Below are 27,267 nucleotides of genomic sequence, written 5' to 3'. Positions count from 1 at the left end.
CGCGGTTATAAGAAGAGTATCGATAAACAAAATGAAAAATGAATAAAATTCGCGAAAGGGTTGAAAAGTCTCAGCGAGATATAGGCAATATTTTGCGTCAACTTGAAATTACCAGATGTAAGATATGTTTGGATGCTAGGGTCGCTGTACTTTTTTTACCTTGTGGACATATCACTGTATGCATTGAATGTGCATCAAGAATTGACGATTGTCCAATATGTCGTCAAACTATTAGCAAACGCGTTCGTGCTTATTTTGCATAAATTTGTTCTTGTTTGTTTTTAATAAAGTTCCTATTATTTTTAAAAAATGTTTGTGTACTTTTTTTCTCTTTTAATCTAATATTTTTTTATATTTTAATGTTATATTTTTTTTGTTTCTAAAATTTATATATTATAAGTGAGTAAAAACAAGGATTGATCGATACGTTAATGTTTAAAATTTATTTTTCAAACTTAGATATAAAAAAATCAAATTACATATCACGACTTTTGCGAGCGAGCATCCATCTACTGATAGCCAGCGCGTTTTTAAAGGCACACGGTGGATTTGATAGATACGCGTTGTGGTTACTGCATACGGAAATGCTATCGTTTGAAATATTCTTGAGTGATGGACAACCCAAATCTTCAACGTTAACCACTGTCATTCTGTAAAAAAAATAATTAGACATCATTTTTTCTCTTTAAGATGATACGCGACGAAAAGACACTTACTGTGTATTGGTCAACAAATTTCTCAGCCATTTTGTTTTTTCAAGACCTTTGACAAAAATAGTTGCTCCAAAAAGTGTTTTTTTGATTATTTTTCCAAGATCGTCGTACGGTAAATCGCCAGATTCCCACGGAATACCATGAAAATTTCTCGCTAACCACCGGTTTTCACACTGATTTTTCTTTAATAACCACTCCCATGGGTAAGGTGGTTTAAACAGAAGCACCGATGGAGTTGGATCTTCTTCCAGAGGACAAACAGCAATCTCCTTGAATACGAATTCGTTTAAGCTAGTTTTGAAACCCTGTACGTCTACAACAAAATCCATCGTAGTAACTGAGGAATCGACGTCGACGACTGCGTCAATACAGACGAATGAATGTCTTTTTATACTGAGCTTGCACTTGTTGATGCCCCACTATAATTTTTCGATTAATCACAATCGTTCACCCCCCTCTATACTTTTTCCAACCAATCAGCATTGACGAGTAATGAATATAACGCGATGGATTTGTCAAATCTGCTCAGTTGAGTAACTAGCATCATGGCTGAGTATTTCAAGAACACAGCTTTGTTGCTCTTGCGCGCACATCGTCTGGCGAATGCAGGTTATGCTAGTGTCGAAGACATCGAAAGATGGTTGACACTGGGTTCATTGGCTTTGCGCAAAGCCGATGAGGTTTCTCGTTCGCCTAGCTTGATCGTGTCTGGCAAACAGAAGCTGCAGGCAGCTATGTGCATGATTAGAAGTGTTTTACATCTGCTAAACGAATACAAGAGTAGGCTGTTGGCACAGCCCCCCATTGCCACCTCATCGATTGCCGAACCTGTGGTGAGCAAGCATAGCGAACAATCCATATACGAACCTCTCGTTATTTTAGATGTAGTTGGTGAAGGTCTCGAACCGGCTACTACTACTACTACTACTACTACTACTACTACTACTACTACTACTACTACTACTACTACTACTACTACTACTACTACTACTACTACTACTACTACTACTACTACTACTACTACTACTACTACTACTACTACTACTACTACTACTACTACTACTACTACTACTACTACTACTACTACTACTACTACTACTACTACTACTACTACTACTACTACTACTACCACTACACCGGCTGTTGTTAATCCAGCTCAAGACTCAATAGTTCACTGGAACGACATCAATAGTGCGTTCAAAGGCAGAATAAAGACTGGTGTGATAACCAATCTGAAACATCTGGATTTGAATGCGTTTTTGAGGCATGCCAAACCATTATTCCATGCTCAAATTAAGGAGACCTTGAAGAAACATAGTTCTTTAAAAGTTAATGCCGTACTGGATGCCGAGTATGCAGTCGAAAAGAATAATTGCGATGAAAAGCTCGATGTGAAGCATTTCAATACAAAGATGGCGCCGATATACCTAACCAATGATATAGACGAGTGGTTCGTCGAAAACGTTTTACAACCAATTAGTAAGAGCACGGAAGAATTTCAAGAGCAAGACTCAGGCTGGTCTCTTCGCGTTATATTAAACTTAACCGTAAATATCAGCAAGTACAATCCTATGAGAGTTGGTTCTTACGTTGAATTGCCCAAGCCTGTTAAAAGTAAGAAAGCCTGTGTGAACGTGCGGAACGACGATAACGAATGCTTCAAATGGGCCATCCTTTCGGCGTTACATCCAGTCGCAAGGAATGCATGCCGTGTCATGCCTATACTGCTCATCAAGATAAATATAATTTCAAAAATCTATCATTTCCGGTACACCCGAAAGAAATCGTGAAATTTGAAAAACAAAACAACGTTTCAGTGAACGTGTACTTTTTAAATTTGAATAATGGATCCTACGATGTGCTGCCGCAACATTTGACCGATGAGAAAAAAGACAGGCATGTGAATCTTCTTCTAGTGGAAAATTATTATATCGATGTAAACGAAAAGCAGCAGCAGCAGCAGCAGCAGCAAATGGAACGTCCCGGTATACCATACAAAGTGCACTACGTTTGGATAAAAGACTTATCTCGATTGATGTATCGACAGTTGTCATTTCGCAAATGTAAGTCGTACATATGCGATCGTTGCTTGCACTATTTTCTAACTGAAGAGAGATTGAAAACGCACGAGATCGACTGTAAAAATGTGAATATGTGTAAAACTGTGCTTCCCAGTGTCAAGGATAAATATTTACAATTTGAAAACTTTAAAAATGAGTGCGCGGTACCGTTCGTCGTGTACGCCGATTTTGAGAGTCTCTTGGAAGCGGTGTCCAACGACGAGCGGATCTATCAACGTCACAAACCGTACAGCGTTGGCTTTTTCGTCAAGTGTAGCTACGATGACTCTCTTTCGCGTTATCGAAGCTACAGACAGAAAACCGTCGATGACGTTGGTCCGGCCAAGTGGTTCGTTCGCAATCTTCACGATTTGGCCAAGTATCTGCAAGAGTTGTACAGAAGCCCGCAGCCTATGGAAAATTTAACGTTTCAAGAGGCATTTAGCTTTCTTCGTGCTACGCTATGTCATATATGTAATAGGCCTTTTGTCGAGAATGAAAAAAAAAAAAAAGACAGAAAAGTTCGCGATTATTGTCACTTTACGGGAAAGTATCGTGGAGCTACTCACAGCACGTGTAACATTGCTTATCAAGAATCGCGAACTATACCTGTTTTTTTTCACAATCTCAGCGGATACGATGCGCATCTATTTATCCGGGAAATCGCGAACGAATTTCCCGGTCGAGTGAGCCTCATTCCTCAAACCAAGGAAAAATACATATCTTTTACGAAGTACGTGGAAGGTACCGATATAAAGCTGCGTTTCGTCGATTCGTTTCGATTTATGGCGTCCTCGCTCGACAAACTATCGTCGTACTTGGAAAAACACGATATTCTAGAGCGACATTTTCAGCAAGATGACGGATACACACTGCCGCAGATTGCCCTACTCAAGAAAAAAGGTGTATTTCCGTATGACTATGTGTCGTCGTTTACAAAACTCGAGGAGACGACGACGCTTCCACGAAAGCAAGATTTTTACAGCAGTCTGTACGATTCGGATATCAGCGACGAGGAGTACAGTCACGCGGAGAACGTTTGGAGAACGTTCGACATCGCCGATCTCGGCAACTATTCGGATTTGTATCTCAAGACGGACGTTCTCTTGTTGGCCGAAGTTTTTAAAAATTTCAGAGCCAAGTGTCGAACGGCGTATCGTTTGGATCCGGCCCACTACTATACGACGCCCGGATTGAGTTGGGACGCCATGTTGAAGTATACGGGTGTAAGGTTGGAGCTCTTGACGGATATCGACATGCTCATGTTTGTCGAGCGCGGCATTCGCGGTGGAGTTAGCCAGTGTTGTAATAGGTACGCTGTCGCGAACAATCCATACATGGACGACGACAACAACAACTACGATCCACAGAAAGATGACAAATATTTGATGTATTTTGACGTCAATAACCTTTACGGTTGGAGTATAACCGAGCCACTTCCACTCGGTGATTTCGAATGGTGCGACATTGAGGCCGCCGCCAACTTTTCCTTCGATATTCCCGATGACTCAGCCTTCGATTACATACTCGAGGTGGATTTGGAGTATCCAGAAGAAATTCACGATGCGCACAGAGATATGCCATTTTGTCCGGAGCACAAAGCCGCTCCGGGATCCAAGCAGAAAAAGCTCATGACGACTCTCCATGATAAGGAGCGTTACGTAATCTACTACAGAGCTCTAAAACAAGCAATAGGGCATGGCTTGCACCTCGCGAAGATACATCGGGTTTTAAAGTTTAAGCAGAGCCCATAGCTCAAGACGTACATCGATTTGAATAGCGAGTTGCGTAAGCGAGCGGCAAACGAATTCGAAAAAATGCTGTACAAACTGTTCAACAATGCGGTGTACGGCAAGACCATGGAAAACGAGAAGAAACACATCGACGTGAAGTTGGTGAACAAGTGGGAGGGGCGATACGGTGCCGAGGCTCTGATAGCTCGATCAAATTTCCACAGTAGCAACATTTTCGACGACGAACTGGTGGCGATTCAACTGTTGCGTACGGAAATCACCGTGAGAAAACCCATTTACATAGGTCTCGCTGTTCTCGACTTGTCCAAGACGCTCGTGTATCGATTCCACTACGACTACATGCTCGGTGCCGCCATTGGCGAGGAGCGTTGCAAGCTTCTGTACACCGACACGGACAGTCTCGTGTACGAGATCACCAATGTAGACAAGTACGAGTTCATGCGTCGTGATATTCGCGAATTCGATACGTCGGATTTTCCAGAGCCGATTCGCTTCGCGATTCCCAGAGCCAATAAGAAGGTGGTCGGCAAGATGAAGGATGAGAACGCCGGAATGCTCATGCTCGAGTTCGTGGGACTCAGAAGCATAATGTACAGCGTGAGAGTTCGGAATAGAGATGCGATAAAGAAGGCAAAGGGGATCAAGAATTCGGTGCTGAATACCACGATTACGTTCGCCGACTACGTCAAATGTCTCCGAGAAAATATGATTTTGAGCCGACAGCAAAAGTTCATCAGATCGCGTCATCATCAATTGTACAGCGAGAGACAAACAAAGATCGCGCTCAGCGCGCACGACTATAAACGCTTCTTACAGCCCGGAACCACCGATACGCTTCCTTTGGGCCATTACAGCATTCCATTGGTGGAGAGGGAGGGGCGGATAGAGGCGTTGGGAATGATCGCAGTCGAGCCAACGGTCGCTGCTGCCGCCGCCGACGCCGCCGACGCCGCCGCCGCCACCATCGAGCCACCGGCCGACGCCGTCGAGCCGCCAACCGCCGCCGTCGAGCCGCCGACCGCCGCCGCCGCAGTCGAACCGCCGCCGCAGTCGAGCCGCCGTCGCCGAAAAAGAGCGGAGTGGGGGACGGGTTATATCAATCGACGCACGAGGCTTCGCAGCTCATTCTCATCGAGACAAAGTTACCAGCAACGTTGACGACGAGTAGCGAGCAGCAGTCTTCGAATTTCATTCTTAGTCAACTTGCACCGAGGAAAAGAAAGTTACTGGAAGCTCGGTTCGTCGATAAAATTAGAAAAAAATAAAAAAAGTTACACGAGGTAATTGTGATTTTGTGTGTGTGTGTTTTGTTTCAAGTCGACTGAGTTTAAATATCATTGTTTTTTTTCTACAGATGGATCTCGCGCAGCTGAATAATTTAGCTTGTAATCAATTCAAACCCACTATGAAGATTCGTGAATTGGACACAGAATCCAAGTATATGATCACCAGACTCAAACAAGTTGAAACACGATACGGTGCAAAAATCGTAGCCGAAGTGAACGAGGAGTTTCAGCTGTTTCTACCAAACAAGGTATCGAGTGCGCTGATCGTGAATGAAAAGCTGTACAACGATATGTCGGATTACGCTAATAAACTTAAATTATTTCTCAGCCATAAGGGTAATGGTTGTATAGAATTTACAACTGCATAAATATATGTATATTAATGTACGCATAACAAGAAAAAAAAAAAAAAAAAGAAGAGAATAAACTTCCTTTATATTTTTTTCAAATCAAAATATGTGTGTGTGTTTATTTATTAATTCTTCAATCTACATAGTTTTTCTTTTTTTTCTCTACAATACGGTTCTATTTATCCAACAATTGTGCGAATCATCAAATCCTAACCACTTTACGAAAACTCGACTACCACGCCTTTTAATAACCTTTTCCACTAGATAGATGTCGGGATATTTGGTTTTCTGAAGTTCCTGTTCGTAGAAGCCACCTAGGATAGGCTTATTTTGATAATCTTTCAAATGATAAGTAATTGGATTTGTTGGTGCCACGCGCACAATTGTAAATATTTCCGTTGACCAATTTGGTGTATATCCCTTTTCAAATACTTGCTTCGCTTTGCTCACTCTGACTTTGTCGCCAACTTTGAACTTTGGCTTTCTTCTTCCCACGTATTGTATAAATTTTTTTAATACTTGAGCTTGATTCGCCGCTGTAACTTGGATAGGTTTTATACCAATAGTTTTGTGTTTGCGATTATTGTAAGCAGCTGTGAGCTCCGGTAGTACGTCGAACCATTTGTAGTTCCCACGGAGACTAAACTTTTTCCACATAGCGTTCTTCAACGTGCGATTAAATCGATCGCATATCGAAGCTTTGAGCGAACTATTGGTAGAATACAGATTGATATTATATTTTTTCACGAGAGCTTGAAAATCTGTATTGTAGAATTCCTTGCCTCTATCCGTATGAAGATTCTTTGGCCGTCTACCTTTCGCTAAAATAGATTTCATGGCCGCTGTCACATCGCGACCGGTTTTCCTTTTCACTAGCACAGTCCACGCGTGCTTGGAAAAATTATCAATTATCGTGAGAAGCCAATTATAGCCGCGATTTTGTCTAGAATAGGCCTGCATATCAACGAGATCGGCTTACCACGTCTCATCGATACCTCGAACGTCGTACTTTCGTCTTGGATAATTACGTCTCGTTGGTTTGTGCAACTCCTCCACCACCGCTTCCATCTAATCGACTGTTTTCTAAATTTTCAACACTTGACTTTATTCGTGGTAATTCCTCTTTGATAATTGCATCCAAATCCTCAAGATCACTCCTTAATCGTGCGATCACGTCTCTCGTAGATTTGATTGCCATCTGAACAATGTTTTCCGCAGTTTCCCAATTTATAGCATCTTTAGCCTTCCGCGGAGGAGCAAGATTTTCAATTTTCCAATCTTTTATTCTCTAGATCGTAATGGTACTCGCTCGTGAGCTTGAACCCAATACCGGGCGGACCGCGAAGACCGTGAACTCCTTGCTCTTTATATTTACGTCCGAATACGTCGACGTTCATTTTGATAATGCTCGAACGATAGGTGTGCTCTTAGTATATATATCTAACCTCGCGTAATTCTTCGATTATCGAATGAATTTCGTTGATGTGATTATTGTTATCAGCTGATTGCTCAGCCAATAACAATCGAAGACGATCAACGAGCTCATTCGGATCATCCCAGTATACGTAATCCATAGAAGTATTGTTTCGAGCAATCTTGTAGGTAGGCAAAGACGTATCAGTCGTCTGTAGCAGCCCCTCGCCTCCTTTTGTATTTTTTTTAGTCAAACCAAATAACGGACCAATTATGTTATTGAATTTATTACTATTGTGCGCTCGTATAGCCTCGTTTGGATTAATTTTCTTCCTATGAATATTAGAAATCTCCAAGATTTCTTTGTAGCTCTTGAGATCATTGGAAGTAATTAAACTTTGATCAGGTTGCTTTGCAACCAGTAACTCCATCAAACCCTGTGTTTTTGGATACTTGAAATCATCGACGTCTACGTTATCTTTGTCAATAATCACCGTAGATTTACCAAGCGTGTATGATCCATTTCGTTCTTTACGTACTCCATAAATCAAGTCCACAAAATTCGAATCACTTTTATCCAATGCATTCGTGTACTTGTCGCCAGCTAAATGCTCATCCTCGCTCGGTTCGTCGGATAAACTGTTATAAAATTGTGTAGTATTGTGCGTGACAGTAGCATCGCTATTTCGTACTTGTCGACATTATCAGCCGAATTGATTTCGTATTTTATTTTTTTTTTGTTTAGAAATTTCGGCTTTTTAATAACTGTAACGGGAGTTTCGGGGGGAAGATTTTTTTTTTGTTCCTTCTCACTTATTATGACTTTAAGAGGATCGACTATTGGTTTGAATGTCTTATTCAAGACTTCGTCGGTATACTCTCGGTTATGCTTCAATAAACTATATTTTCGTCTTATCGCGTCTTGCGCTTTTACGAGTTGAAAAAGCACATGTTTTTCCCTTTGATCATCAGCCATGTTAACGCTTCGACGATCATCGAGAGACTGTGTACCGCATTACTATCGTGATATAATTATAACAAAACAATCAAAGCCCTTTCGATATCTTCCACAATTTATAGCTCTGTCTTTGTCGATCACTAAAAACCCATATTTATCATCCAACCAGCATTTTGCACAAAGTTCTTTAAATTGATTGTAAGTCATATCTGAATTCACATGATCGTCGTATATATGTTTCATATTTGCTTCGTCTTGTCGAAAAATTGCCAATAAATTGACGTTATCTCTCACGAGATGCTTAGGAATACGCGCGTACGTTTGCGAGAGATAGAAACAGTCGACGCTCCTATGTCTGCCCATACAAAAGAAAGCGCGTACAAGGGTAAATGTGCGCGCAAAGTCATCGGTTCTGCTTTGAAAAAAGCTCGTACAACCGTTAAAAAAGCTGGTGGAAAAGCAAACATCAATGTTCCACGAATTCTGCCAATATCAACTAAGATGGGTGGAGCTTTGCCCTTCCTCATACCACTTTTTACAGGCTTGAGTGCAACTGGCGCTCTAGCTGGTGGCGCCGCGGGAATCGCAAAAGCCGTGAACGATGCAAAGTCTGCAAAACAGCAATTGGAAGAGAACAAGAGACACAACAAAACGATGGAGACCATTACTCTGGGAAAAGGTCTGTATCTCAAACCTTATAAAAAAGGCTATGGACTTTATCTCAAACCTTATCTGGGATCAGGTTTGAAAAAAAAAAAAAGTTCGAAATAAATTTACCAGATAGAGCCCTCACAAATGCCGACTTGATGAAGTATGCAAAAGTTTTGAGTATACCAAATTTTCGCGGAGTCTTCATGAGAAATGACTTACCGAGTTCTGGACCATATTATCACGAATTAACTATAGTCAATCTTGACGGCGTCGAAGGAACAGGAACGCACTGGGTGGCTTATCGCAAAATCGGAAAAAACGTCACATATTTCGATAGCTTTGGAGATCTTAGACCACCTATTGGTATAATGATGTATCTTGGCGATATCGAGATCAAATATAATACGAAAAGATATCAAGATTTCAATTCTCACGTATGCGGTCATCTTTGCTTACAGTTTTTGTGCGAGGGTATAAAAATAAAGGCAACGTGAAAATATCGGTAGTCATGTTCACACAGTCATGGAGGATTCGTTAACTCTGACGCTCTCGGGTAATTCTTCACTGTTGGAAGCGCACTATTTCCCACCAATCGAACTATCACAGCATAAACATTACAAGTTGGGCTTAGTCGAGTTTCTAACGTTCAACTCGATACCTAATATCGACGTACATAATAATAAATTTTACGTCGCAAATCAAATTATCGACATACCTGTCGGGACCTACGAGATCGACGACATTGATAAATTTCTTCGCAAAGCTGTGGAGCCTCTCCGTACTGATAATAATAATAATATAATATTTAGTTTGAAACCAAATAACAACACCTTGCATTGTACAATCAAGTGTTCCGAACCTATCGATTTTCGTCCGCAGAATTCTATCGAACGATTGTTGGATTTTTCACAACGTACATTAGAGGCAAACGTTTCTCACAACTCTGATCTTCCCGTCAGTATTCTCAGAGTGAACGCTGTGAGAGTCGAGTGTAATATAACCGCTGGAGCTTACTTGAACGGAAACACCGTTCACGATATTCACGAATTTTTTCCAGCAGTACCGCCTGGATATAAAATTATTGAAATTCCCTCTCGCGTGATTTATCTTCCAGTTACGAAAAAGTCTATAGATTATTTACAATTACGCATCGTCGATCAAGACGGAAATTTAATTAATTTTCGCGGTGAAGTCATAACCATCAGATTACACCTCAAAAGCGTATAATGGGAATTGTTTACGATTCAAAGAGTGGTAGGGATTATATAAGCATTGAAAAATGCAAACCCATCATCAGTCGTCGACTGAAATTGAAAACGTCAACACGACGAACTCCACTCATCAATCGTCATCGGAAAGCGAAAGCTTTAACACGTCAAAGCATAAAGTTCCTAAAAAGTCTTGGGTTAAGAGTAGTTCTAGGTGGAAAATAAATTGCCTAATATTTTCTTTTTGCTGCTGCTTTCAACGAAACAATGGAGAACATTCTCGAAATACAGTCACCTGTCGTCTTCGATGAATCTTTGGCTCATTACGAGATCCACGCTCATCAACCTTACACCAATTCATCGTTCAAAAATAGTGACGAGATTCGTATATCAATTCAACATCAAGACTTGTGCCTTTTACCATCTCGCAGCTCGTTACACATTTGTGGACGATTACGCAGCAACAATAACACTTTGTTAACGAATACTGATTTTGTTAATAATGCCATTTGTCACATGTTTGAAGAAATTAGATATGAGCTGAATGCTATAGAAATAGATAAATGTAAGAACGTTGGTCTCACAACCGTTATGAAGAACTGGTTATTTCTCACTCCAAGTCAAACCTTGATTGCCGAAAATGCCGGATGGATAAATACCTTAGAACAAGAGGACCGTAAAATAACTAATGCGAATGGCGACTTTGACATTTTGATTCCTCTGAGCTTCATATTTGGATTCGCTGAGAACTATCGCAAAGTGCTAGTGAATATGAAACATGAATTAATTTTCGTAAGATCGAGTACTGATTTAAATGCAGTTTATCAAACGAAGAAGACCGTGGCCAACGTTGAAGCTTACGAAGAATTCAAGATTAATGTAACACGTCTCGAATGGCTTATGCCCTATGTGACTGCATCGAATGCAAAGAAAATACGTCTACTCGACTTTCTAAAAAGCGAACGAAGTATTTCAATGAGTTTTCGTAGTTGGGAACTGTACGAATATCCAGCGCTGCCTACAAACACAAATCACGTCTGGACAGTTAAAACGACAAATCAGTTGGAGAAACCACGCTACGTCATCTTAGCCTTCCAAATCAATCGAAAAAATGAACCAAACTCTAACGGTAGAATATTTGATGATTGTAACATCAGAAATGTACCTCTATTCTCAGCGCTATTCATATGTTAATCTCAATATTGATTTCAGTAAAAAACAGTACGCAAGGTTGTACGATATGTATGCCAATTTTCAAAACGTATACTACGGTAAGGATGCCGAACCGATGCTCAAAAAACTCGAATATAAAAATTACATGCCACTCGTAGTGATTGACTGTTCGAAACAAAACGAATCATTAAAGACTGCTCCAGTAGATGTGCGCTTGGAGTTCGAAACCAGAGAAAATATTCCCGAAGGAACTACAGCGTATTGTCTTATTCTACACGATCGCATCGTTCAGTATAATCCGATAAATGGAGATGTGAAGAAACTTATTTGGGAGAGGGGGGGTATTAAAGAATTGTCTCTTTCCTTAAGCAGCTCAGTAGTAGCTTTCTATCGCAATGGAGAACGTAGTGGATATGCAAGGCTTCATGATGCCTGGCAAAACTTATGCCGTGAAAGAGTTAGCGATACTCCTACTTAACTACAACGAAGAACCGCTCGTACGCTTGTTCAAACCTCCCTTTCCATGGCGAAGGCTAACGGAGAAATATAAGCGAGAAAATCTCTGGTTAGAACTCTACTATCATGGATTAACATGGAACTCTGGCGATTATAAATACGAAGAGCATAAATTCAGCATCACAGATACACTCAAAGATGCCACAAAAATTTTCGTTTCCGGAGATTTGAACAAAGAGTGGTTAGAACGATATGGCCTCAAAGTTTTCGATTTGAATGATTGGGGCTATTCGCCTTTCGAAAAATTAAAATCAGTTACCGTGTGCCCTAATCATAACGGCAAATACGTAACGACATGTGCACATCAAAACGTTAAAATAATGAAAAAGTTTTATATCGATGGCTGTTGTATGGATTGGGAAGAGAGCGATGAAGTCGTTGAAGGATTTCTATAGTGATTTTGTTTTTAAGTAAATACTTTGTAGAATAATATGTATTTTTTTAAAAACATGTAGAATAAGATATATTTTTTATCAATAAAAAAAAATTTTGTTTCAATTGATACCAAAAAATATTCTTTTATTTTTTATTAAACCATCCAACAAAAAAAAAAGCGAAATTCTTCGCTGACTCTGACGATGACAGCAGCAGCAGCAGCAGCAGCAGTTCATCTTTTTTATAATAAATTTTGTATTTTTTATCAACAAAAAAATTTATACAACATAGAATTTAGACAAAAAAATGTTTATTTATTAGTTGAGGTGGTGTACAATGATGACATGTATAAATATGATTATTTCTTCTTTTCGTTATTGAACTGCTGATAGCCTTTTTGTCCAGGAAAATTTTTAGTATTGCTCGAAAATTTGGAAATACTTTGTTTACATATCGATGATTCTTTGTTCTTCTTTTCGTCCGGGTCTTCCTGTGGAAGACGAGAGTACTTTACTTTAGAGTAGCGATCCATTTTATTGGAATGCTGGTTGATGAAAGATTCGATAATTCTTACACTGTGGTATTTATAGTAGCTTACAACCACGAAGTCTACAAATAAAAGAAAGTAAGCAGGTACTTGCACGTTTTTTTTCTATTAAACCATCTTCGGTAGATGAGACACGCATGCACGCACACACGCGCGCCCGCGCGCACACATCGAACATAAAAAAATTATTATTCGTTATATACCAATTATAATAAATATTTGTATGTATTAGCGCTTGGGTCCTCCCCAGCAGCAGCAGCAGCAGCAGCAGCAGCCGCCGGCGCCGCCGCCCCCCACATATCAATCGCGTGTGTAGCCAGTATACACAATACGGTATTGCCCGTGGTAACAGTGGCTGTAGCTCTAGCGGTAGAGCATCGGCCTGCGGATCCGGAGGACGCGCGTTCGATCCCCCGATCCGTCCGTTTTTTTTCAGATAAATCTAAAAATTTTTAACACGCGCGCGCGCGCGCACACACACACACACACACACACACACACACACACACACACACAAACACACACACACACACACAATAAAACAATCAAAACGCGTAACACAGAACGCGCGCGCAGTGCATAGGAATCAAATCAGAGGAAGAGGGGGAAATGCAGAGAACGCACGCCACATCAGATCAAGCCACATCAGATCAACTCAGTAGGGGAGGGGGAGTGCGTAGAACGCACCGGTATACGCCACATCAGATCAATTCAGTAGGGGAGGGGGAGTGCGTAGAACGAACCGGTATAACTCAGTAGGAAGGGGGGGGGGGGTGAGGTGAACATGCACACACCTCAACTCACACGCTTCAACTCAGTAAGCTGATACCCCTCTGAGTTGATGCCCCTCTAGTTTACCTACTTGGTTAGAAGGAGAAAAAGTCGGCATTTGTACGATAAAAGAACATATAATCAACCTAATAGATGATACACCAATTTATGTTAAACAATTTTCAATACCCTATACATTGAAACAAGTTGCTGTGTCAGAAACAAAAGAATTAATATATAATAACTTAATAAGACCATCAACAAGCGTATTTAATGCGCCTGCCTGGATCGTACCGAAAAAGTATGTAATAAAAGACGGAAAAAAATGGAGATTATTAATTGATTACAGGAAATTAAATGCTAAAACGAACCAGATCCCTATTTACTACCAAATATAAAGAAAATTTTTGATTACATCGGAAAAAATAGATCCTTTACAACAATTGAATTCGTGTCAGGTTTTTTTAGATCAAATCCAAATGAAAGAATCAGACATACACAAAACCGCATTCAATATGCCGGATTTAGAACGATTTGAACTTAAAGTATTACCATTCGGATTGATAAACTCCCCTAGAGTATTATTTCAAAGAGTCCTGACAAAAGCACTCGGAGATTTACTAGAAAAAGGTTTCTACTACATATATATAGATGAGATGATTATAGTCTCCAACTCATTTAAAGAACATAATGAAAGATTTAAAATGGTTGCTAAAAATCTTAAAAAATCCGGACTAAAATTTGAAACAAAATATTATACGTGGAGAAGGCATTAAAATAGACCCTAAGAAAATAGAAACGATTGAAAAATTACGAACACATCAGAATATAAAAAATATCAGGGAATTTTGAGGACTGACGAGCTACTATAAACATTTTATAATTGATTTCTCAAAGCAAGCTAAACCTTTAATAGAATTTGCTTCAAAAAGATACTAAATTTACCTAAAATAATGAAAGACAAATAGCATTTGACAACTTGAAAAAGTACTATGTACAACTCCCGTTTTACAATTTCCAGATATGAAAAAATGCTTGAATGAATTTCAAGCTTCGCGCACGATCCTGGCCATTCTGCTACGATAGAGCGTCTATGCAAGCAAGCAGACCAATTAATGGGGCGTAGAGGATGACAGGCTTAATTTTCGATATGCGAATATCGATATATAATGTAAGCTACTCAGAAAACAATAAACGAGTAACACCGATCGAAAATTTAAAATGGCGGACGTGACGAGCCTAAAATGACGTGTCAGCGACAGGTCAACTTCGAAATTCTAATTCAAAGAAGCCTGAGCTATGCGAACCTTAAACCCACGACAGTTAACCTGAAAACTCAAACCCCTAGATCCTTGGATATTGCAAACCTCAAACCAACGACAAGTTAATCTAGAAACTCAAACTCCAAGGAACTTGGGCGATCCAAATCTTCAACTTATGACAGGTTTACTCTACTGCTAACACATAAAAATCCTGAATCGACAAACGTTGAATATGAAATATCAAAACATGAGCTTTCATGACTTATTTTCCATAATCATCGATCTTGATGACTTACATCGCTATAATTTTGAAACTAGCGTAGATAAATACGTTATTCCATTCGTGCACTTCACTAAAAACGTTAATTTTTTTCTAATGAAAACGTTGATGCTTCATATCAAAGGAACGTTGTAAGGACTTTCGTTTCTGACTAGCAGGGTTATTGTCTTCTCTTTTCACATATCAGCAGTAATTTGCCATCATATTCTCATTCCATTGTCTTTGGTAATCTTGTTCTTTTTCATGGAAGTTCCTCCATTTCTTCGCTGTGGACTCCAACATTTTCTGGGAAATAGTCTAAATGAGATTTAAGAAAATGTTTTCTCAGACTTATCAAACATTTCATATTTTCATAGTTCTTCAATATGGTAGACACAATAGATTTATATTTTTATCACGATTGTCATCTAGAAATTTTTCTACGACGTCTTTAAAATTAACTCAAGCACTCTTTTTAACAGATGTCACAGTTTTGATAAAATCATCGTCTTTTATAAGTTCCCTTATGTCAGGTCCAACGAAAATACCCTCGTTTAGTTTTGCATTACTTATTTAAGGAATTGTTTTCTTGATGTATTAAAAGCATTTTTATTCAGTATTCAGAGCCATAACATATTATTCATTAAACTGAGCTTAATGTGAAGTGATGGTAATAAGATATTTTTCCTTTTAACAAGGCTTTCAGATGCTATATTATGATCTTTCATTTTCCACACGCTTCTCTCTGGCCATTTTTTGTTACTTATTGTTAGTGTTTACCTCTTGCAAGGCTGTTCTAAAGACACAGAGAGCAAGGATATTTTATGTTTACGATTGTAACCCTAGTACATCTTAAAGTCACCACAATGAAGCCATTTATATGCGTTGCATTGCAGCTTTTCAAGAAGAAATCGAAAATTATCATAAGATTCTTTTAGTATAATTGAATGACCTACAGGAGGAGCTTCATATTTGTTCCCGTTATTTAACAAGACTCCTTTAAGACTTCGTAAAAGAGTCTATGAAAAAATGCCAGTCTTCTGGCTTATACCTTATATAAATAAAAAATACCTTTACTGTCGTTACAGTACACAAATTCCTTTCCCATCGAAGAAAACTTAACAAACTCTTGTCCCGTTTTTCTGTAGCAGTTACTTTTATTCTAGATAATAATAGATTTTTTTCCTTGAGTCTTGAAGCTCACAGCTGAGCTTTATCTTTAGGAAGATTAAAATCGTGAATGATAATTCAGCTTGATCAAAAAATTTCGGACTATTTTCTTCAAAGCTATCTCCAGATCAAGTGTATTCGGTTTCATCTACATGAGCAATATTCAACGATTATTTTCATTAGAATATTTTCTTCTTTGGAAAAACTTTTTTGGTTGCGTTTAAATTGAACAGTTAAAAGCACTCGATACTAAATAATACAACAGAGCAAAAATCCAGCTGGTACCCTTGAACTTAATATTTGATACTGAAATTTTTGTTTTACTGAATATTCGATTACTATAATCACTCCAAACATTCAACCATTAGCCTGCCACTCAAACGTCTTCTCTATACCGAAAAATTTGTATCTGTGAACAAATTTCATAATCTGAAAATCGAACAGTTAGCTCATCACTCAAACGTGATCTCGAACATGGAAAGATTCATGCCATACAAGCAAAATAACAACATATAACATGTAAAATAACTCGAAGAATACAAAATTGACTATTCTATTCTTGAAAAATTAGAGGACACAGAATTCAACAACATCGAAATTTATACATTTTTCAAGCACCCACGGTTCTAGGTGTTCATTGTCGTAGGTTTAAGGTTCACATCGTTCAGGCTTCTTGGAATTAGAATTTCGAAGTTAACCTGTCGCTGGTTTGAGGGTTATGGCATGAGACCCCAAGTCTTACGGGGTTGTTAATAAAGTGTTCTCTATTATGGATATGGCATCTAACTTTGTGGCATCCAGTGTTTTGACGTAATTGTAGCCTCGAATTTATGTAATAAATTTACGGAATTGTGATTATTGAAGGTAGTGTAAATGCTCGCTTTTATTTATTATGTTCTCCATTCCGATATTTCTGACACGTCGTCCACTCGTCACGTCCGCCATTCTAAATTTTCGATCGCTGTACTCATTTATTGTTTTTAAAGTAGCTTACATTATAAATCGATATTGACATACCGAAAATTAAGCAACAGTCTCTTATCGCACTCCTGAGAAGTTTTTCTCGATAGGAAACTCAAATTTTTTTTTCTCCAAAGTACGATATCTTACCTTACAATGTAGTATTTGAAGTAGTTTTTGAAGTAGAAAGATTTGCCCTTTCTAATGCTTGATTCGGATATGCAATAAAATTAAAATTCATGTCAGAAGAGCTCAAAAATAGCAAAAAACAATGTTTTTGTACTTTTAGTTTAGGATATCTCGAAAACCTGACGTACAGGGTAAATTTTAAGCTCAGACTTGGATTTAGTACATCAAAATCCTTCGTGTACACTAGATTTAATCTCTGGGCCTAAAATTTATTGGTCGAAATGTTTTAAAACTATATTTTACGAAAACGTTTAGTAAGGTTTCTAAAAATATTTTTGAAATATTTCTAAATAATATTTCATGAAATATTTTCTCGATATTTCTGATATTTTACAAAATATTTTTATGATTATTCATGGTAAACATTGCATCAAATATTTTTTATATCTGTCATAAACTGCAACGATTACCGAAAATCGTAAGACTCGCGCGAGGTAATGAGCGGCTAAACGAGAGTAGCCGCGCTCGGTTCGCGAGAGAGAGAGAGAGAGCGTAGGGGCAATGACCGGGAGGGGAGGGTCCGACCGGTAGTATGACTGTGCCACTCAGTCAGTTCGTGCGCCTAACCTGTTTCCGAGCCGTTCGAAGTTTCGTGCGTTGTTTTTGTTCCTGGTGAGAGTGCGAACTTCGGTGCGGTGTGCTCGTAGCAGCCGCAGCAACAGTAGTAGCAACAGCAACAATAGCATCAGCAGCAACAGCAGCAACAATAACAACATCAACGGTGGCAATAGTAGCGGTAGGAGCAACAACAACAGCAGCAACAGAAATCGAGGTGGTACCGCAAGCAGCGGAGCAGCTTAGTAACAGCGTGTTATTCGGATACGGTTGGCCACCGTATCCACACCGTCATTGCGGTAGGTGCACCTTCCCTTCTCTTGTTGTTAATTTGCGTGCGAATCCGCGCAGCGAGCGCGAAGAATCTATTTATTGCGTGCGAGCAGGTAGTTCGCGGTAATCGCGGTTTTTTTCTCTCTCTCTCAAATAGCGTGTCTTGTCATTCACGCGCGCGTGCGTAAGTCTCTCGGCCAATTCCCCGTGTAATTTGTTTTATTAAATAAATCATCCCTTGTTTTCGTTTAAACGAGTTTCCGTTATTGTGTTCTTTCCTTTGTCCGGCGGTCGCGCCTACATTTGTTTACATTTCGTTCGAATTCGCCGGTAGCGTAGCACGGAGCTCGCTGAGATCAGTAGAGGCGAATCGGTAACAGCGTTTCCATCGGCGACCGCGCGAGCGCTACTAGCAAGGAGCGACAGCGCCGCCACGCGGTGAGTCGGGGGAACCCAACTCGGAATCGTGAGGAAACTCTGCGCAGGCGCACTCCGAGACAAGGTAGGTTAATGCGCATCGAGCGCATAGATAACTAAGCGTCGTCTGGTCACTTTTAGGTATATCTAAGGATTTATTGATTAGACGGCAGCCTGTTACAAAACATTTCTTTGAAATAATATGTAGAAATATTTTGAAATATTAACAAATATTTTAGAAACCTTCCAGAAATTTTCTAGCGAAATATTTTCCAGAAGATTTATTTGAAAATACGTCACAAGGTTACAGCGAATCACTGATCCTGTATTCGGCATTCTCCTCGCGTGAACGCAGTTACCAAATGTTACTCTATCAACAGAGTTTACATGCACCTGTCCTTGCAGATCCTAGAGAGGAAGAGTCGCGTCTGATGGACCAATGCCGTGAAGGAAGTAAGCGAGAGGAGCTATAGAGAGAGAGAGAGAGAGAGTGTGTCAAAGGAGAATTTTGGCTGAGAAAAAGTGGGGAAGAGCGGCGCGTGCAGCGACAAATAGAGTCCGTGTCGAGAAAAGAAAAGAATGGGTAGTTAACGAGTGCCATGAGAGAAAAATGACCGCTTAATTTCTTGAACAACAATTGAGAGAAAATGATTGGTAATACCGAACTAGGAACAAGCGGAGTGCGGTAAAAAAATAACAACAAACATCCAGACGATCAGTTTAGAGCTGGGCCTTGACTTTTTCTGCACAAGAGCCAACAACGACAACTATAGCGGCAAACATTCCACGGCGCGGGACCAATGATCCAGTCGATTATATCGGCCGCCTCTACACAGATGATATCACTGCCACGGACACCTCTGACAGCTGGGCTACGATTTCGCCATCACCGCATCTCCTTCTGTAAGTTGCGGCAGCGGTAGTATTTTGATTCTCTCTTTCGTGCCAATTCTCATTGCTACCCAGTAGACCGTTTTGCTATTTTTGCGGTCCGACGCTGACCGAACTCACTGTTGCTTTGCGTTTTGCTGTCGTGTTTTGTGTTTGAGCGAGTTTGCTCAGCCTCGGCTCTGTAAATTAGCCTTGTTAGTCCATTATTTAAACTTGGTTTAATAAAAGTGAGATCGCCCTTTGTTAATTATAATTTATACTTTATTAATGTAATATCCTCACCCTTCTTAGCCATCGCGATTCGCTCTCCCTATAGAAGTCAGTGCCGACTTCTTTGGCTGAGATCGAAGCCACGTTAAATTTGAGCAGAGATTGGCCCATGGTGTATGGCGGCCAAGCCTTCTTGCAAATATTTGATGCTCTGTGGATATTCTCTTATTATAAATTTAATATGTTCAAAACTATAGTACAAAAAGTACAGTGAGATTATCAAGATAATTGTTTTGAATAGAATTAAAATGGATTTTTCGCATTATAATTTTTATATTCAAATAATTTTATAAGAAGTAATGTTCTTCTATCTAAAAATATTGATTATCTGAAACAATATAACTCATTGTAATTTACTGACCTCTAAAGTTGCTCCAACTTGTCTACTCAGCATTTCTGCTTGTAATAAACGAATCGCAGTCAAACCTTTATAATCAAGATAGTCATCTTCAGTGCTCATTTTCTTGCAGCTTATCTTATCTCTTTCATTTTGAACAGCTGAAAAAGTTAAATTGTTAACAAAATAATATATTCACACAATTTTTGTTTATTTTTCAATTATTTATATGCTATCTTTGTCATGTTCGAACGTCTATAATTAAACGAATAACGTAGCAATTATGTATTGGACGTTCCACGTCAACCGGATCACCTTTGTGACCAAAAATTTACGCAACCGATTTCTAAGACTGTATGCGCCTTTGCGAATTTCAGTATAGAGGCTTCAAGATGGTGTCTAAAAGCACTTAATTTTTGTAAAAAAAATGTAAAACAATGTATACAAAAAATTTATCGCATACTTAGAGAGCTATATATTGTAACACGTTGGTTTCTGCCGACTAAGAAGTCACCACGGTACTGACGGTTTAGGTAAAAAACTAAGAAGGATTAAGAGGAAATAAGGGCGCCAGACACTTCTATGTCTAGGTATCATTATTATTGGAATTACCTAGATCTCGGAGGGACTTACCACTCCGTATAATTATTCAGATCAAATAATTTAATTCTAGATAATAAATTTGACGGACGCGAAGTGCTAAGACCAAGGCCGGCTTCGAATGATAGAGAGTTGAGCGTAATCAAGCTCGCGGTTACTCCGATAGCAAATAGTCGGGGTAACTTGTTTTCTTCAACTTTCCTTAGTCTATTGTCTTTCAAGGGGATTATGACGCGCTTAGTAGGATAAATACAGGAGAGGAAGGTGAAGAGTAGGAAACTATGATATTTACACGGCTGATAAATTTTGAAATAAAAGTTGTGCCTTTTTTGACCAATGTAAAACATACGATTGTTAGTGTGGAATATACAAAATAAAAATTATATAAAGTGTAGCGTGTTGTATGAGTGTGTTGGCTCGATACTAAAAATTAATAACAATAATTAAGTTGCAAAGTTATTTATAATACGCTACTGAGAAATTACAAAGAAATTGATAATTTTAAATAAGTAATAAAATTAATACTAGAATCGCGTGAGCTCTAATTAGTACTCCACATTGCTTTCATGTAAACAGTGAAATTCAATTGAGAACCGGCAGGCAATACCTTCCGTTAAATAGTGAGAGGAATTGCTTAAAAATTAAGGTTGGCTGAAATATAAATCTTGTGGTACTCACTCTACGGTAATGGAGGTGTAATTCCGAGTTTATAATAAAATCTCAGTCTCCCAGGGTTTCCAGTAATTAAATATAATTTTCTATAAATGTCCGGCAATTCTACAGGCAATTATTAATTTTGAAAATTATTCTGACAGCCCAATAAATCCTGGATAGTTGTTTTACAATTTAGAAAAATTAATTACAATGAGCACGAGCGAGCTATGATGCTCACACTTTAATTTTAATCTACAAAATTGCAACAATAAATTACGAGATGTGTTCAAAAAATACTCGGAATTTTTTAATTTCGCGGGTCTGGAGAGTCCGATTGTCAAAATTTTTTTTTATTGTGTTGGTATATATGCCCCTGAAGTATGATAAAATTTTCAGCTATATTCACTGTTTACTTTGTCTGCGGTAGTCGCTAAGGTTTGACGTGTTTTTATGAGCTCGGCGATTTTCGTTTTTTAAAAGAAATGGATCAAAGAATTTGTATTAAATTTTGCGAAAAAAATGAAATAAAGTGTAATAAAGTGTGTGAAATGTTACAAAAAGCCTATGGTGAGTCTGCTATGAATAAAACAAGTGTTTACGAGTGGTATAAGCGTTTCCAAGATGGCCGCGAAGACGTTGAAGATGACGACCGCTCCGGTCGACCTAGCACGTCAACAATCAATGAAATTGTGAAAAAAGTGGAAAAAATGGTTCTGAATGATCGGCGAATCACAATTAGAGAAGTTGCTGATGAAGTTGGTATATCAATTGGCTCATGTCATAACATTTTTTCAAATGTTTTGGGCATGAAACGGGTGGCAGCAAAATTCATTCCAAAACTGCTGAACTTTGACCAAAAAAACAATTGCATGAACTCGCTCAGGAGCTGTTAAATGACGTCAACGACGATCCAAGTTTGCTTGAAAGGGTCATAACTGGTGATGAAACATGGGTGTACGGTTATGTCGAAACTAAAGCACAATCGTCCACCTGGAAGCATTCAACGTCACCAAGAGCGAAAAAAGCACGTTAAGTTCGATCAAGTGTGAAGGTTTTGCTTACAGTTTTCTTTGACTGCAGGGGCGTGGTGCATCATGAGTTCTTATCACAAGGTCGTACGGTTAATAAGGAGTATTACCTTGAAGTTATGCGACGTTTGCGTGAAGCAATCCGAAAAAAACGCCCCGATTTATGGAAAAACAATTCATGGCTTTTGCATCACGATAACGCACCTGCTCACTCATCGTTGCTTGTTCGTAATTTTTTGGCCAAAAACAATACCGTAGTCATGCCCCAACCTCCATATTCACCAGATATGGCTCCGTGTGACTTTTTCCTGTTCCGAAAGTTGAAGAGACCCATGAAAGGACGGCGGTTTTCCTCGATTGAAGAAATAAAGGCCGTATCGCTGAGAGTGCTCAAGGACATACCAAAAAGTGAATATCAAGAGTGCTTCGAAGATTGGAAGAAACGCTGGCATAAGTATATTATATCTGGGGGGGATTACTTTGAAGGGGACCACATTGATGTAAACGAATAAATAAATATTTTTTTGGAAAAACGATAATTCGGGGTACTTTTTGAACACACCTCGTAATTATAAAAACTCAGAAAATTGATAGCTGGAACCAGATGTCCAGTCTATCACATAGCCATCGGCACACTCTCGGCCTTCCTTCTCTTATCATTTTATCTTAGTCGTAGATCTTAGCAGTATCAATTCGAAGTAACGAGATTTTATTAATAGGCGCTGTCCTTTTCTCATATGATTTGGCTATTAGTCCATCTCTCACTAGGTCTCGTCAAAGTAAATGCAATGCGCCCTCCTTATCTAATTTAGTAAGCTATCTCTTTCTAATTCGTTTACATTAGACTATACAGGTGGGCGTGGCTAGCGCAGCATATGTTTACATATGAATAAATTTGCTAGGAACTATTTCGATTTATATTTCGAATATCATGTAATTTTTATTTTTGTTTATTTTACGCGATAATTATTTTCTTCGCATTTTGACAAGACTTCATGTTGTTGAAATTATCCATTTTCTGCGTAGATGATGTTGCTCTTGGCTTATGCCAATAAGGCAGTTATAATTCGTCGAATGGTCGAGAGTAATAGTTTCTATTAATTATTAGTAATGCTGCTCATCGTTACAGCATATGAAAAAAAATAAAAATAATTATGTAGAAAGTACAAAAACGGAAAAGTTAACCTAACAAATAAATAAACTCAAATCTTTTTCATGATAACGTTTCCTTGGCCTGGACATCAACGGGTTCAGATCTTTATTAACAATACAAATAATTATTAAAATACATTTATAAACAAGATCAATACAAAATACATTCAAATTACAAACCAAATAAATTTTGAAAAATATCACGCTATATATAAATACCAGCAAAAACTATCAATATATATTTAATAAATGGCAGTCAAACAAACAAGAACAAATTGAATTTAAAATTAAAAAGTAATTCATTATGATCACCCAAGGGATCGTATCGCCACTTTGTATTGCACTGAATATATCACTAAGTATATACAAAAGTATATACAAAACAGAGCAGCAGTAAAGCAGAGAATTACTGAAACAGAGAAAACAGGCAAAATAGATAATAATGTTACCCACCTTTCCAATTCCTTCCCCATCTACATAGAATTAATTTACAAAATATTCATACATTCTTTGGTATTGTTTACTATACACAAGCCTTTACACAAGCCTGACACACCGTTTCGTCTTATTGTCTCAACAGTTAATAGCCCTCTAAATTTTCTATCCAAAATTCTTGACAAATAAGTAAAGGAGTGTGTTAAAAAACCGGAATTTCATGTTAATAATAGTTTTATATAGATAGATCTCTGTTGGTTCCTAGGGATTACTGTTTAATTTCATTGGATGTGTCATCACTTTTCACTAATGTACCGGAATCGTTAGTTATTGACAGTTTAGATAAAAGATACCAACAAATACATAATCATTGTAGGATTCCTTTCAATACTATTATTGATACTGTTAAATTCTTATTTGCAAACAATTTTTTCCAATTTAATGGTAGATATTATCAGGACATTTTTGGCATGTCGATGAGTTCTCCTACGTCCCTATTGTTTGCTGATTTAGTTATGGAATATTTGGAAAGGTTTTGTCTATTGTTGTTGAAAGATAAATATAATTGTGATCCGCTATTTTATTATAGATATGTGGATGATACTATTTTATGTATAAAGAAAGAACACATTAATATTGTTTTACAAGTTTTTAATAGTTATAGTAAACATTTAAAATTTACACACAAAGTCGAAAATAATGGCAGTATTTCGTTTTTGGATTTATCTCTGTCTATTGTGGTCTACAAAATTATTACTAATTGGTACCAAAAGCCAACATGTTCTGGTAGAGTTCTCAATTTTAATTCTAATCATATTGTACAACTGACACGTAACATTGTTTACAACATGTTATATAGAGCTCTTTTATTGTCACATGATTCTTTCAAGAGACAAAACATAGACAAGGTCAAAAACATTTTGATTGATAATGATTATGTTATGTCTAAGTGAGGAGATGTTACTGCTAGACGTAATAATGTATAAAATACTGTCGCGTTGGTAAAGGTTGGATCTTAGTCAGGAGTTAAGCAGAGGTTGGTTAAAGGGATAGCGCCTTTATAATATGTAGCGTGTTTAAGTAGATAACTTAGTTTTTTACCTTATTAGGATTGGATTTCAGAAGAGGTTTTCACAAACAGTCTCAGGTGTTTGTGCTTGATTTAATATTTATTGTTTAAAGACAATTTTTATAATGCTTAGCAGACTATAATTCCGGTTCTGAGTAATGGATAGCGAGACTTAAAAATAACTCAATTAGTACTGCGCGAAACGTATACTGTGCGAACTGAACTGCTCTGAACTGCTGAACTGCCTTTTGTGGATCCCGATCCAGCCTTTTTATACCATAAGCTGATGTGCCCCTTTCTGTGTTTTCGCTGAATTAATATGCTGTGAATAATATATTCGCGGAAATATTATGGAGAACGTGCTTAGACTAATCTATCCTGCTAGATAGATTTACAAATGTTCCCGGGAGGGTTGATACGATAGGAAATTAAATTACCGATACCCGGTTTGTTACCATAACCCGTTATTTACTTATATTAATTCGTCACGTACTTTTTCTTTTGTATCGACGTGACAATTATCCGATGGACTTTATAAATGCTTGCATTTACCACCGTCTCGGTATGCATAAATAAACAAGTACTAGATAAAAATAATAACGAAAATATTAATAATGATGGTAACATAGATACAAGTAATATTGATTCAGTAAGAACAGTTTTTTCTATCTCGTTACTATTTCATAAAAAGTTTTTCTACGCTTGCAAATCAAAATTAAAAAATTTCTACATTACTTGTTTTTCAATGATAAGCAATAAATTTAATAGTATTGTCACATTGGGAAAGAATACTTTGAATAAATGGTCTGAAACTAATGTGATATATAAATTCTCTTGTAAACATTGTAATTGTTCTTATGTTGGCCAAACAGAAAGAAATTTAAAAACTAGAATTTATGAGCATAAAAATACATCTCGGGAGAAACTATTACTGATTCCGTTGCATATCAAACAAAACCCCTCTCATAGTTTTGATTTTGACAATGTTAAAATTTTGCATAGAGAGAGTAAGGCCCCGGTCCCATAACTACGTATGAATGCGGACGGATTCGAACGCGAATCGCAACTCTAGTAACATCACTTACAAGGGAACCACCCTAACACGACCTCACCGATTTGAATGATTTTGGGATATGTTATAGTACTTGAAAAAAAATTAGATACATGTTCTTTTTTATCGGTCCATAAAGGCTTTTAAGGGGTGAAATCCACCCTGAAAGTCAACTCCAAAATCAGTTTTTTTAATATTTCTCAGCATCAAATGAATATTTTTCAGTAAACTCAAATTTAAAAAATTTCTTATAAAAAGGCGCTTTTAAGGACATAACATTTATACCGAAGGGATTGCAACTCCCTTTTTAATAGGGGTAAATACACTATTTTTTGTACTGTTTTACGACATGTAATATAGTAAATCAGCTCGAGTCACTTAAAAATCGCACTGATAATGAGAAAATACCAAACTTAAATTGACGTGTTTTCGGATTTAAAAAACAAATATGTTTAAGGGGTGTTTCACCCCTAGAAACCACTCCCGTCAAACTATCAATAGGTTAATCCACCTAACCCTGGGATAAACAAGTTTAGTCGTTTGTTATTTCTTGAAATAATTTAATCCTATGCATGAGCGAGCTACCTCAACTAATAAACCTGCCTCTAACCCACCAAACCCCCATAAACCACCCTTACCGAACCACATGCAGGCTAACTACCTAATCCTGGGAAAAGCAACTTTAGTCGTTTATTATTTCTTGAAATAATTGAATTTTACACCATAAGCGAGTTATCCCAGCTGAATCACATATCTCTTATCCACCTACCCCTAACCTATCTAACCTCCCACCCTTATAAACCACCCTTACCGAACCACATGCGGGCTAACCTTATATAAAAAGCGAAAAATAAATGTATTTCTTGAATAACATTCATGTTGCATAACAATATGTCCCAAGTATTACAAATTTTATGTAA

General features: G+C 38.0%; 1 protein-coding gene across 2 annotated transcripts in view; it reads right to left on the bottom strand.

Moving 5' to 3' along the window:
• Positions 1 to 27,267, bottom strand: part of LOC131664157 (hepatocyte nuclear factor 4-alpha) — a 900,667-nt gene that overhangs the window by 577,168 nt on the left and 296,232 nt on the right. For both annotated transcript variants that reach the window (XM_058935049.1, XM_058935050.1), the window contains exon 4: positions 20,383 to 20,519. In XM_058935049.1, the coding sequence (XP_058791032.1) occupies positions 20,383 to 20,519 (137 nt within the window). The remainder of the gene's footprint in view (positions 1 to 20,382; positions 20,520 to 27,267) is intronic.

The sequence above is a fragment of the Phymastichus coffea genome, unplaced genomic scaffold, assembly GCF_024137745.1.
Source record: "Phymastichus coffea isolate CEN01 unplaced genomic scaffold, Cenicafe_Pcof_1.1 PCOF00041, whole genome shotgun sequence".
Classification (NCBI taxonomy): domain Eukaryota; kingdom Metazoa; phylum Arthropoda; class Insecta; order Hymenoptera; family Eulophidae; genus Phymastichus; species Phymastichus coffea.
The sequence above is the reverse complement of the archived record's forward strand: the minus strand, read 5'-3'. Positions and strand labels throughout refer to the sequence as shown.